The 11751-nt window shown below is 38.7% G+C and overlaps 3 protein-coding genes across 7 annotated transcripts; 2 read left to right on the top strand and 1 right to left on the bottom strand.

The window, feature by feature from the left end:
• Nucleotides 1–64: 64 nt before the first annotated feature.
• On the bottom strand, nucleotides 65–8121 carry eif2ak1 (eukaryotic translation initiation factor 2-alpha kinase 1). 3 transcript variants are annotated; one of them, XM_055229856.1, is made up of 16 exons: nucleotides 7960–8121; nucleotides 6932–7083; nucleotides 5960–6127; nucleotides 5733–5869; nucleotides 5561–5601; nucleotides 5381–5480; nucleotides 5215–5295; nucleotides 5048–5141; nucleotides 4920–4968; nucleotides 4471–4843; nucleotides 4134–4242; nucleotides 3933–4039; nucleotides 1088–1202; nucleotides 914–993; nucleotides 513–746; nucleotides 66–344 (listed from the first exon to the last, which is right to left on the bottom strand). In XM_055229856.1, exons 2-16 carry the CDS (start codon nucleotides 7002–7004, stop codon nucleotides 225–227), a joined length of 1881 nt encoding a protein of 626 aa, XP_055085831.1. In that variant the 5' UTR covers nucleotides 7005–7083; nucleotides 7960–8121; the 3' UTR covers nucleotides 66–224. The 3 variants fall into 3 exon arrangements, with proteins under 3 accessions (XP_033841181.1, XP_055085831.1, XP_055085830.1); XM_033985290.2 differs by lacking the exon at nucleotides 7960–8121 and having other exon boundaries at nucleotides 65–344; nucleotides 6932–7310; XM_055229855.1 differs by lacking the exons at nucleotides 6932–7083; nucleotides 7960–8121 and adding an exon at nucleotides 6241–6323.
• LOC129457208 (ankyrin repeat domain-containing protein 61-like) lies at nucleotides 1936–4261 on the top strand. 3 transcript variants are annotated; one of them, XM_055229859.1, is made up of 5 exons: nucleotides 1936–2157; nucleotides 2387–2481; nucleotides 2595–2772; nucleotides 2984–3188; nucleotides 3263–3912. In XM_055229859.1, exons 1-5 carry the CDS (start codon nucleotides 2143–2145, stop codon nucleotides 3862–3864), a joined length of 1095 nt encoding a protein of 364 aa, XP_055085834.1. In that variant the 5' UTR covers nucleotides 1936–2142; the 3' UTR covers nucleotides 3865–3912. The 3 variants fall into 3 exon arrangements, with proteins under 3 accessions (XP_055085834.1, XP_055085833.1, XP_055085832.1); XM_055229858.1 differs by having other exon boundaries at nucleotides 1936–2240; XM_055229857.1 differs by having other exon boundaries at nucleotides 1976–2240; nucleotides 2984–3184; nucleotides 3259–4261.
• Nucleotides 7715–11714, top strand: pms2 (PMS1 homolog 2, mismatch repair system component). The gene is made up of 15 exons (XM_033985012.2): nucleotides 7715–7936; nucleotides 8014–8156; nucleotides 8243–8329; nucleotides 8396–8498; nucleotides 8578–8761; nucleotides 8861–9028; nucleotides 9110–9207; nucleotides 9283–9382; nucleotides 9452–9536; nucleotides 9621–9773; nucleotides 9846–10665; nucleotides 10735–10902; nucleotides 10982–11082; nucleotides 11168–11337; nucleotides 11409–11714. Exons 1-15 carry the CDS (start codon nucleotides 7923–7925, stop codon nucleotides 11550–11552), a joined length of 2538 nt encoding a protein of 845 aa, XP_033840903.1. The 5' UTR covers nucleotides 7715–7922; the 3' UTR covers nucleotides 11553–11714.
• The last annotated feature ends 37 nt before the right edge of the window (nucleotides 11715–11751 follow it).

Here is an 11751-nt window from a genome sequence, read left to right as displayed (position 1 = left end):
TGATGTCCATATAACTAAGTCACGCTCAGTTTATTTAAGGACATCGCGCATACACGTCTGGAATGACTTACTTACCGTTTATTCTCAGGTAAATTGAGACAAATAATGAAATAAATAACCAATACATTCATCTACACACCATGTTCTGTCACAATAAAACACATACAATTAAACAATAATATACAATGTAGGCTTCTATTACACATCCTGTGAGAGCAAAGGCATTATGTTTCATTTGATTCAGACAAGGAAACGTTAGAGCTTTCAAGTTCACTGATTCTTCTCCTTAACTGCATAATTTCCTTCTCTTGCTCTTCCACTTGTTTCTGCAAACCGTGGATCATCTGTTGGCAGAGAGGTGCACATGAGATGCATCATTCATCATTATTAATGATGATTACAAATTTTCAAACACATTTTGATGTTAATTTCCCAATGCTTTGTTATTTTATATTAACTTCAGTCTTAATTTAATTATTTTAATTCTGGGCCATGATAAAAAATACACATACCTCATCTTTATTACTGAAAAGTTCACTCTGCAGAAGCTCTGTAGCACTGGGTCGTACACTGGGGTCTGGATTGGTTAGTTTCATTATATGTTTGGCAAGGATTGGCCATCTGTTGCAAAAGGAATCAGGGATTTTTCCTTCTCGGAGATCCCCAAGACACCGGACTCTCTCCATTTCTGTCCCAAAAGGCTGGAATAATTCAAAGGCCAGCATACCCACACTGTACATGTCGGACTGTAACAAAAACAAGATGAACAAATGTAGTGTATTTTGATGACAGGAGCAGAGAGTTTGTCTGTGTGTAGATTGTGCAATATTTTTTTGTATTGTACTCATGTTATGTTTGTAATCATCAATAAATGTTGCCATAGTGTTGCAGTTATTTGTTAATAAATATTTACCTTTGAATCATAATGCGAGCCCTCCAGTTGTTCTGGTGACGCATACACAAACGTGCCCACACCTGTGGTATGTGCGGAATCTGCAGAGCATGTCAACACAACAGCGCCATCTACATGTGAGTATGGGACCAACTTTGTCTTGAGATTATTACAAGGAAATATGTGAGATATTACCACTGCAGGGAGAACCTGAGTTTTTACGTCCATCCACAATTAGATCATTACAAGCCAGTCCAAAGTCCCCAATCCTTACATGACAGTCATGGCCATGGAGGAAAATGTTTCTAGGCTGAACGACAGTAACAAAATATGCAGAGGAAATTATACTATATATTGATTTGCAATGTTATATTTAAATCAGCTCTTGTTGCAGCTTTTATATAGTCCATATAATCAATATTTAAATTTAAATCTCCAAAACTAATTATTACAATATTATTCGTTTTTGTTATAGATTGGACTACCCTTTGATTATACTAGCAACAGTGCAATCAGTTATATAGAACCTCTGAGAAACTTGAGCAAGGCTAGATGGAACATGGCTGAAGGTTGGAATTAGTTTGGTCTTTCTTCTGCTGTCATCTTGCAGTTGTCTGTGAGATAACAGAAATGGCTCCTAAAACATCCAAGGGATTCCTTATTGACAGCAATCTCCAAAGAATACAATAATATCTAATTCAACCACTAGATTTGTAAAGGCAAGTATGGATACTAGCTTTACTTTGACACATTTCAGAGTACAACTGTTACCTTCAAAAACACACAAGTAGATTGAGTCCTGGGATGACATTTAACTGGCCCATGCTTGGAGCGGTTTTACCATGTCATAACTTAAACATCATATGTTTAAAATACAGTCAAGAGTGAAATGGTTTCTTCTATAATAATAGTAAGTATTTCAAAGGGTGTGTCATTTTCCCAAACTGGCCCCTTCAGATCAAGTTATCAGTTGGGCCAGGAAGCATATCAAACTTCAGCATGATACACTAACTAGGACACTAAAATGAGCAGCATCACAATTTTTTTTCATTTTAATTTAACTGTCATAGGGCAAATCCAAGTAGGTCCGCCCCCAAACCAGAAGAACGAGCTCTCTAACCACCACACACCTGGGAGAGTAAACATGGTATGCGTTGAAGCCACTCTTAGATATGTAGGACAGTAGGAGCAATGACAGTTGCCGCTACCTTACCAGACTACAACAACCTTTTTTTTTGCTGCTATTATGGATGAAGACACTGAAGGTACAGACGAGCTGTCCTTAACACATGGAAGCAACACCTTGATTGAAATATATCATGTTACGCCAAGGAAGGTTTTCTGGAAAGTAAGCCCAAATTGTCGTAAAAATGCATGCTTTACTAACATTATACATGAATAACAGATAATTTGTAACATTTACAGGATCTATAGTTTTTTTACAAATACTATTAATTTAACCTGTCTTGCCTTGTCTTGCCTTGTCTTGCTTAGGCCCTGTCCACCTACCCCCTTCATCTTGCTGCAATGAACAGAAAGCTGGAGAGCATGAAGAGTTTGTTGGCAATGGGAGCAGACATTGAAAAAAGGTTTACAATAGCAGATGCGCATTTCTCATTTTAGGGAAGCGTTATTAGCATGAATTGAAAAAAGGAACTAAAACACACTCACTGGCTTCATGTTTTTTTTTTGTGTGTTACAGGGACAAACAAGGCAGAACATCACTACACTTAGTAATTATGAGCTGGCCAAGCTTACAGAGTTCAACGAAAAAATCCTCAAATTCTTCTCCTTTCCAAGCGATTTTGATGCGTGTTTGTGAAAAGGTAGAGGCCTGTTTACAACTTCTCTGTGAGCATGGTGCAGACATAAATGCTGAGGTAATCAATTTCCAAGATTGAATTTTAAATTTGACTGATTACTGAAACCAAGTTGGTTCAGACACCTTTGAAATAATGAACAAACATTTCGCTACATGCAAAATGTTTTACAATTTCTTATTTAAAAAAATTCAGTCTCACATCCTAAGTGGTTTTGTAAATCCATGTTGGCTCTTGTTGTGTCATTGTATGTTTTGTGGCTTCTTTCTAGGTGACTGGGGTCAATAAAGAGACAGCCCTTCACATAGCAGTGTCCTACTCAGCCCTACCTGCTGTCAAAACTCTTATCCGCTATGGAGCCAATGTTAATGTAATGGACAGCGCGGGAATGACACCCCTACACAGAGCTGCAGGGATACTCAATAAGGACATACTTTTGCACTTGATCAAGCACGGAGCAGATGTCAATATGGCAAGTGTTTTCTCACTATCATCACAAAATATGACTTTCTCCTTCTGTGGACTAAACATATTGCTATGATTTAGAGAGTGATCCAATCTGGGAATACCCCTCTACATATCGCAGTAAACGTCTGGGCGACAATGATGGCCAAACCTAAAGTAGACAACTTGGAGTGCATCACAGAACTCCTGAAGAATGGTGCAGACCCAAACAAATGCAACTTTCAAGACAGAACTGCTTTACAAGAGGCATGCTTCATGGAGTGCACCGAATTGGTGGACTTGTTTCTCAGCTATGGAGGAGACATCAACAAGCTGAACAAGGATGGAGAAAACTGTCTATTCATGTTCCTAAACAGGGGGGTAAAAGTGACAAACAATGAGCTCCTGTCAAAATTGTTCGGGTTAACCACACCGCTCATCTTTCAGAACAAAAATGGCCACCTGCCCTCTTCTCTGATGCTTCCATGTTCTTCCAGATTCAAGGAGCCAATACTGAGACTTTCACAGGAGCCAAGGTCACTTAAAAGCATCTGCAAAGCTTTTATTTACCTCCACCACAATCATAACAGGACGAAGTGGCAACAATTGCTGCCAGCTGTTCTGTATGAATTTGTTTTTAATGAGTGGGACAGTTTAGATGGACTACTGTTAGATGTGGAGATGAATAATAACAGAGCTTCAAGCTGACACCTTTGGTATGTCCTCACCCCTTGGTGGCGCTAATGTTACAGCATAAAACCTTACTGTAGCCTTACCTTAAGGTCCCTGTGCATGATTCCTCTGGAGTGAATGTATTCTACCCCATCAATAATGTTCTTCAGAATGTTGAGAGTACGTTCACTATCAACGTGTGCAAATGGACCTGGGAGCACAAAAAGTCTGCAATGAGGCCCACAGACACAAATCAAAATTTGAAATTGTTTTGCCAAAAATGAAAAACTAGAACATGTATTTACATTCCAAGCAAGGCTGGAGTTTTGGTTCAGCATTTCTTTCAGAAATCCAGTCTTTTAACGAACGCTCACATAGCTGCATCTGAATGTAGAGCATTAGGTGAAACTGTACCTGCAAAGGCAGAAAATTTAAAAAAAAAAAGAAAAACTTTTGAAACACCATCATCTGGGTGAAATTCACATTGACTGGGTCTTGAGTAGACATGTTTTGTTACACTGAGAGTAGATCAAAGACAACAAGGTTACACAACATTTTTGAGATACTATGCTACACACATGTTGTTCCAAACAATGTGCCTTCCTACTTCTAGTCAAACAACTTTCTGTGATTGTCACTCACCTCTTTAATAGTTTTTGCACATTTGTCCACCCTTTGCTGGCACTCTTTGCTACTGCAGGAGCTGTTGCTCAGTTCATTATTGCTGCTGGAACCCTCTTCAAACATAACAGAACTGTCCAGACCCATAGCTGGACATTTTGACTCCTTGATGGGAGACCGTTGGCCAAGAAAAACACAAGGCACATAGTTCTCAGGGAGCTGATGCTTAGGCTTAGTACACAGCACTTGGTTCTTTACAGGAGAAGAAACTAAAGCCTCAGCTGCCCCATTTGCAGAATGCACTTGGTCACTTAAGGCGACAGACAGTTCGTGAGTAAGACTTTGGAATACGATGGAAGATCCCGTGCTATTGTCATTATGATTCTCATGAGAACTGAAAAAAGTACATAATATACAATTAAATATTGTCAAGGTGTCAGTTTTGTATTTAGCACAGTTTCAAAGTCTACCTGTCATGTTGTTCTGGAGACTCCAACGCAGGTAGGGAAGACTGGGGATCTAACAATGATGAATAATGCTTCTGTTATTTGAGTAAAAATGTTAATATTACACCTACATATTTCTGCAGTGAACTTACATGCAGCTGGTTGAACATGCTCCATCCATGCAGTGTGGTAGCCCACAACATTCACATGTTGCAAACTGGAGAGCACCTTGACTTCTCGAAGAACCTAAAACACCATAATATATGAAAATGTTTACACAGTGTAAATGACTTGGCTCCAATATGGAGACATGCCATACCTTCATACAGTCATCTTTTGAAACCTTTTTAATGAGAATCTTCTTAACAGCATAATACTGTCCATCAAGTTTATTCAAAACCTAAAAAGATGTGTTTTGAATAGCTATATTTTAACAATGATTTTTCACAAAGGGAACCAAAGAAGAAACACTGGTAACATAATACCTTAAAAACATTGCCATAAGATCCTTTTCCAAGTCTGCAAACTTCTTCAAATTCACTGAGATATCTTGAAGTCTGTGCTTGAAAAAGCCCTTCTATCGGTCTGTGGGACATGTGATACACAATTACAACATAATAACACGCATATGTGTTAGGAAAGAAAAGGACTAAAAATAAACTTACTTTACAGTAGAACTATGAGTGTTGGTGCCTAGTATTTGGCTCTGTATCAAAATATACAAACAAGCAAAAAATTACCACAACAACAGTATAATAATGTCCTTTTGACTTGTGGGCTACACTTGTGCAAACTTAAATATAAGACACAACACCACCACCACCATAGAGTAATCACCTGTGGATAGAGAGAGGAGCTGGCAGCATGGAGCAGCTCAGTAAAAGCCCGGTTGTGCTGCAGTCTCACTGTGCTGAACTCATCACTTATTGCCAAAGGTGAAAGGAGATTCATAGCTGCCAGCCGCTGTCCAATGACTTTCACAGGCAATACATGCAAGAATTAGTGTGTATTTAGAGGTATCGTATTGGTGTCAATTAGATTTTCATGGTTAGGGCTGCCAGTACCTTTAAACAGCATCCGCGAACGTGTTGGGTTATTCTCATAAACCAAGCATAGATGCTCCAACAGTGAGCCCAAAAGGAGGTGGTTGGGGATAGCAGAGGCAAACTCTTGAACAGATGAGTAAGATCTTCCAGCCATCAGCACCTCTCTGTCACTGTCCATGTCAGAAGCTTCAAAAAGAGCCACAAAAAGCATCATGCTGTGTTTTTGCTTTCATTAGAATATAACTCAAAATACCCATATTATACCCTACATTTACATTTTGAAATAACAAAACCCTTACCTTCCTCAATAACTTTTGCAATCATCTTAATAATATTTTTCTCCAAGTCCATTTGTCTGGCTTTTTGGTTAAGCATATTCAGAGCTGTATCTTATTCCCATTTGTCCACCCCACAATCTAAAAACAAAACTGATCGTGTTAGCACACTTGGGGCGTGCACAGAAATAAACCTTATCTGAGAGATCCAGCATTGAGAGGCCCTCCACCTAAAGTGTAATCGGATGTTCCAAAATGAAAGGCAGAGGTTACCTCATGTCATTAACTAACCAGTGAATTGTTTAGTATAAGAGAAAATGTTCTGATTATCATATTATCTAAGACTCTAACCAACCAATACACTGCCATGCACTGTAACATATTCAACAGAACAATATAAGTGCCTACAATATAAGGCAAAGCAATAGGAAACCTTGACATTTACGTTAAATTAGATTGATTAAAAAATATAGCCTGCAACACTGACATACAGTAAAGTGTACAGTAGTTAAGCTTGAGTGTAAACTAAAAGTGTTCTGCTCACTAAACCAACCCAGCTGACAGGGGGAGGGGGCGTAATCACGTTGTCAAACATGAGCCAATAATAGGCACTTAACTAGAAACTGTAAAAACAAATACATGTGCTCAAACACTATCAAAACCATCGCATTATATCCATATTAGATCAAAGGGGAATGCAAAGAAAGCTGCTTACTGTCAAACTGTACATCGTCATCTTCACTAGCGGAACTTAACAGGCCCAGCGTGCTCTCCACCTCTTCGCCCATGATCGGTCTCAAGAGCCGGGGTCGCAGGAGAAGCTCCGAGCCGCTACCAGAACATTCTTCCGGCTGTAGCGCTCCACTACTGGATGAACAGCTCATTTCAACGTATGGCAGCGAGATTTAACTAAAACCATCACCATACTACTTCAACGTATAAATACGTGCATCCCCCAACTCATAACAAGTTAGCCCGTACATCTTGAATCAACCGAATTAGCCCACATTTACAACTGTTCAACTCAAACATCAAAAGTTCAACCTCTCACGTTGAGGGCCGCCGCCATGACGGTCACGTAATAGGGACCGTCTGCTGTTACAAGACCAATGAGACCACGCAAAGATATGGATACTAATTGTGCAAGATATATTTATAAAGACTATGCTGAAAACACAGCTTTATTTAAGAGGATAAATGCTATGACGCGACAGTGTTTGTCTCTAACATTAACGTAAGAAGATAAGATTTATTCGTTTCGCACAAACTGGCACATTGTCACATATGCTCTAACTCAAGGTCCAAAACGGACCACAGTCCAACAATGATGAAATATTACCGAATTTTGGGAAATCCCTAAAACATCTCTTGTAAAGTACATTTGTATTTGCTGGTATTGTACTATATTGCGTTTATATCTTTGTAAGACATAGCTAGACCTTAAGTAGCGCACAGAAGCTACTTTGCTTATATTTTCAGTATTGTGCATCTAGGACCTGTGCAGAGATCATACTCCTATGGCGCGGTCCAGCTTCAATTTTGTGTTAACTTCAGTTTCCAGGTTCCAGAGTATTTGCTAAAATGCATTGATGTTATTGATATTTAAAGCAAATATGATATGTTCTATGCCATGAGCTTATTTGTTGCGTTCCTGGAGATTAATAACCAAGTCAGTGAGCTAACTATAGTGGAAAATAGTGGATGAAATGTCTGAAGAATGGTAAGTTAGCTGGAGAGCCATACCTTTTCTCTCTCTTGTAAGTAAACTTATTTAAATAAAATAACCTTCCTCTTCAGCACTACTGAGCCTGCAGGAGCCATCAGGGCCATTGACAAACACTCAGTTCATCAGATCTGCTCAGGCCAGGTGGTGCTGACTTTAGCCACTGCTGTCAAAGAGCTGGTGGAGAATAGTGTGGATGCAGGGGCTACAAATATTGGTGAGCAAAAACATATTTCACATCAAAGGTTTTATACTTTTTGTGTGAGTTGCTATTGTACCATTTTGCCATTGTTCCTGTCATAGAGGTCAGATTGAAGGATTCTGGAGCAGAGCTTGTGGAAGTTTCTGATAATGGCAAAGGAGTAGAGGAAGCTAACTTTGAAGGACTTAGTAAGTGCAGTGGTTATTTTTCCTATATAGCGTTCCCAATTTCTAATTCTTTCTTTATACCTACAGCTCTGAAGCACCATACCTCAAAAATAAGGGACTTTTCAGATCTCATTCATGTGGAAACCTTTGGCTTTAGAGGAGAAGCCCTCAGCTCTCTATGTGCACTGAGGTACATAGTATCACACCGCACACTGTCACACAACACTAAATCTACAATCCATAACCATTTCTTAATCATTATCCTGCAGTGATCTCATGGTGGTTACGTGCCATGAGTCTAGCCAAGTGGGGACCAAGCTGGTGTTTGACCATAAAGGAAACTTGGTTCAAAAGTCACCTCAACCTAGACAGCAAGGCACTACTGTTTCCCTGCAGCAGCTCTTCTACACTCTCCCAGTCAGACACAAGGAGTTCCAACGCAATATTAAAAAGGTAAAGTGAGTATATTAATAAATCTGAATGTGAGAACTGTGTAACTAATCTAACATAAAAGCATAGTAATTACAGTAATCAGGGAATATGCATTTTTAGGAATATGCAAAAATGATCCACGTCCTGCAGTCCTATTGTATAATATCAACCGGAGTGCGCATAACCTGCTCAAACCAAACTGGGCAGGCCAAACGCAGCACAGTCCTCAGCACCAGCGGAAGTCAAAGTATGAGAGATAACATAGGAGCCATATTTGGACCAAAGCAGGTTTGATGTAATACTATAACATCCCAGTAATTAAGCTATAAACATTTTTTTTTAGTACTGATTTCTTTGTTTCTTTTGCAGCTCCAGACACTTTTGCCGTTTCAACAAGTATTTCCTGCTGAAAATGTTATGGATGAATATGGACTGAAGGATACAGACTTACCCAAACATCTCTTTGTGTGAGTTAATACATATAACCACATGTTTCCATTGTTTCATTTCTGAATATATAAAGTATAATTTTCCTCTTACAGCATTACAGGATTTGTCTCACGAGCAGACCATGGAGTTGGAAGAAGTTCCACCGACAGACAATTTTTTTTTATCAACAACCGTCCATGTGATCCTCTGAAGGTATCTTAAATGTTATAAAATTTTAAGAGGTATCAAACACTGGGTTTAAATGAAATTTTTAACTTCCAGGTGGCTAAAATTGTGAATGAAGTTTATCATATGTATAACAGGCATCAGTATCCATTTGTTGCCTTGAGCATAACTGTAGCCTCTGGTAAGAAAAGTGCATCATGTAGTAATAATAATAAGTATCTATGTTTTATATTATTATAAATATCATTATTGTATTCTGTTTCAGAATGTGTGGATGTAAATGTCACCCCCGACAAACGGCAGATTTTCCTTCAAGAAGAAAAGCTCTTGCTCGCAATTATAAAAACATCTCTTATCAACACCTATGAGGCCGGTGTCAATAAAATAAGCTTGAACTTTACACATAAACCAGCAACAAGTAAGTATTGTTTTTTTTTTTTCATTTTGTAGCAGTCAAAAATGTATATTTATAACTTATTTTTTTCATTAGGTGTGCTGTCATCACCTGAACCTCAAGTTGTTCCCTCGGATGGGAACTTGCCAGAGTCTGGAGAGGAGAGTGACTTGGTTATTCAAAGCCCAAAGTCTTCTCTTAATTTGGCTAGTCTAAAGGCTGCGTTTTCCAGTCATCATAGTTCAGCTAAAAGTGCATGTGTTTCAGGCAACATAAACAGTGGCCCAACCCAGAAAACACTTCAATCGTTTCTCAAAAGTGGTGCAAAGTCTGCTGTAGCCAATACAAACATAGTTTCTAATTTAAAGACAAAAAAAGACTATGATAAATGCTCTGTTGTTGGAAGAGGTGTGTTGGACAGTTTCAGGTTTGGTAAAGAACAGGACAGCAGAACTGAAAACTCAGTTCCCAGCTGTGACCCCTCAATATCACATAATGAGACAGTTTCTCAAGTGCTGACTGAAAACATGACAATCAAAGTTGAAGCCTGTGAACAAGAAGCAGAAGAGGAAAACAACACATTTGTGGAATCTAAAGCATGTGTATTAAAAGAATCCTGTCGGCAAAGCCCTAATCCCAAAAGAGCCAAAAGAGATAGTCCTGTGGTTTTGACAAAATCTAATGCTGCCTTTTCAAATGAATCAAAGAGTTCTTCCCCATCAACGGTGGATGCCCCGATCTCTTTACAAAGAAAGACAGTACCTGTACAGTTTTCCTTTCAGCAGCTTGAGTTAAGGATAAAGAAGCTGCAGCAACGGGGAGGAGCCAAGGATGAACCAAAGTACAGACGATTCAGGGCCAAGATCAACCCAGGAGATAACCAGAGTGCAGAAGATGAGCTCAAGAAAGAGATCTGGTATGTTTTTATTAGTTGTAAGGAATTTATTTCTTCTAAGAATCTGTTTTCTTTCTTTGTATGTTATAGTAAGGATATGTTCAAAGAGATGGAGATCATTGGTCAGTTCAACCTGGGCTTTATCATCACCAAACTAAACTCCGACATCTTTATGATTGACCAGCATGCAACTGATGAGAAGTACAACTTTGAAATGCTCCAGCAACACACTGTGCTTCAGGGACAGAGACTTATAGTGTAAATAGTGTATAGTTGAACAGAGTTTTGTAATAATGCATGTCTTGTATTAAATGTTTTTATTGTATCTTTCTTTTAGCCCGCAAAACCTTCATCTTACTGCTGTCAGCGAAAACATATTAATTGAGAATATTGACATTTTTAGAAAGAATGGCTTTGAATTTCTGATAAATGAAGACGGTAAGATTGTACTAACCCTTTTAAACTCATAATTTCTTAAACTTTCAATACGATTAGATGTGATCTTGTTTATTCTTTGTGTCAGCTCAAGTAATGGAGAGGGTAAAGCTGGTATCTCTACCCACTAGTAAGAACTGGACATTTGGTCCCGCTGACATAGAGGAGCTCATATTTATGTTGAGTGATAGCCCAGGTGTCATGTGCCGACCATCCCGTGTGAGGCAGATGTTTGCTTCAAGAGCTTGTCGCAAATCGGTATGTACATTTGATCACTGATCATGATTGGTTCGTTATATTTATTTCATACTTTGTCCTCTATTGTAAAGGTGATGATTGGCACAGCCCTGAGTGTCAGTGAAATGAAAAAGCTTGTGGTTCACATGGGGGAAATTGAACAACCCTGGAACTGTCCTCACGGGAGACCAACTATGAGACACCTGGCTAATCTGGACATTATTTCACAAGACTGAATATTAAACGACACCAAAAAAAAGTTGACAGTATTTTTTATTTTTATTTTTTTACGTTTGTACCTTTGTATTAAGATAGCTTTTTTGTAATAGAAAACTAACTTGTAACTGAGATGAAAAGGTGTGTGTTGTTTATTTCCGAAATAAATTACCTGAAATGTGTCTTGGGGCTTTCCGTAGTTTTCAGCGTCCCTCTCGT

This window comes from Periophthalmus magnuspinnatus, chromosome 19, assembly GCF_009829125.3.
Source record: "Periophthalmus magnuspinnatus isolate fPerMag1 chromosome 19, fPerMag1.2.pri, whole genome shotgun sequence".
NCBI classification, from domain to species: domain Eukaryota; kingdom Metazoa; phylum Chordata; class Actinopteri; order Gobiiformes; family Gobiidae; genus Periophthalmus; species Periophthalmus magnuspinnatus.
This window is presented reverse-complemented; position numbering and strand designations above follow the sequence as displayed.

Coding starts and splice junctions, on each gene's coding strand:
- LOC129457208 (XM_055229857.1), top strand. CDS start 2,139: ATGGATGAAGACACTGAAGGTACAGACGAGCTGTCCTTAACACATGGA. Junction 2,241..2,386: donor CAAGGAAGGTTTTCTGGAAA/GTAAGCCCAAAT, acceptor TGTCTTGCTTAG/GCCCTGTCCACCTACCCCCT. Junction 3,185..3,258: donor ACGGAGCAGATGTCAATATG/GCAAGTGTTTTC, acceptor GCTATGATTTAG/AGAGTGATCCAATCTGGGAA.
- eif2ak1 (XM_033985290.2), bottom strand. CDS start 7,100: ATGAGCTGTTCATCCAGTAGTGGAGCGCTACAGCCGGAAGAATGTTCT. Junction 5,481..5,560: donor ACTCATAGTTCTACTGTAAA/GTAAGTTTATTT, acceptor CATGTCCCACAG/ACCGATAGAAGGGCTTTTTC. Junction 747..913: donor GCTCGCATTATGATTCAAAG/GTAAATATTTAT, acceptor TTTTTGTTACAG/TCCGACATGTACAGTGTGGG.
- pms2 (XM_033985012.2), top strand. Junction 10,666..10,734: donor GAGCTCAAGAAAGAGATCTG/GTATGTTTTTAT, acceptor TGTATGTTATAG/TAAGGATATGTTCAAAGAGA. Junction 10,903..10,981: donor CAGGGACAGAGACTTATAGT/GTAAATAGTGTA, acceptor TCTTTCTTTTAG/CCCGCAAAACCTTCATCTTA.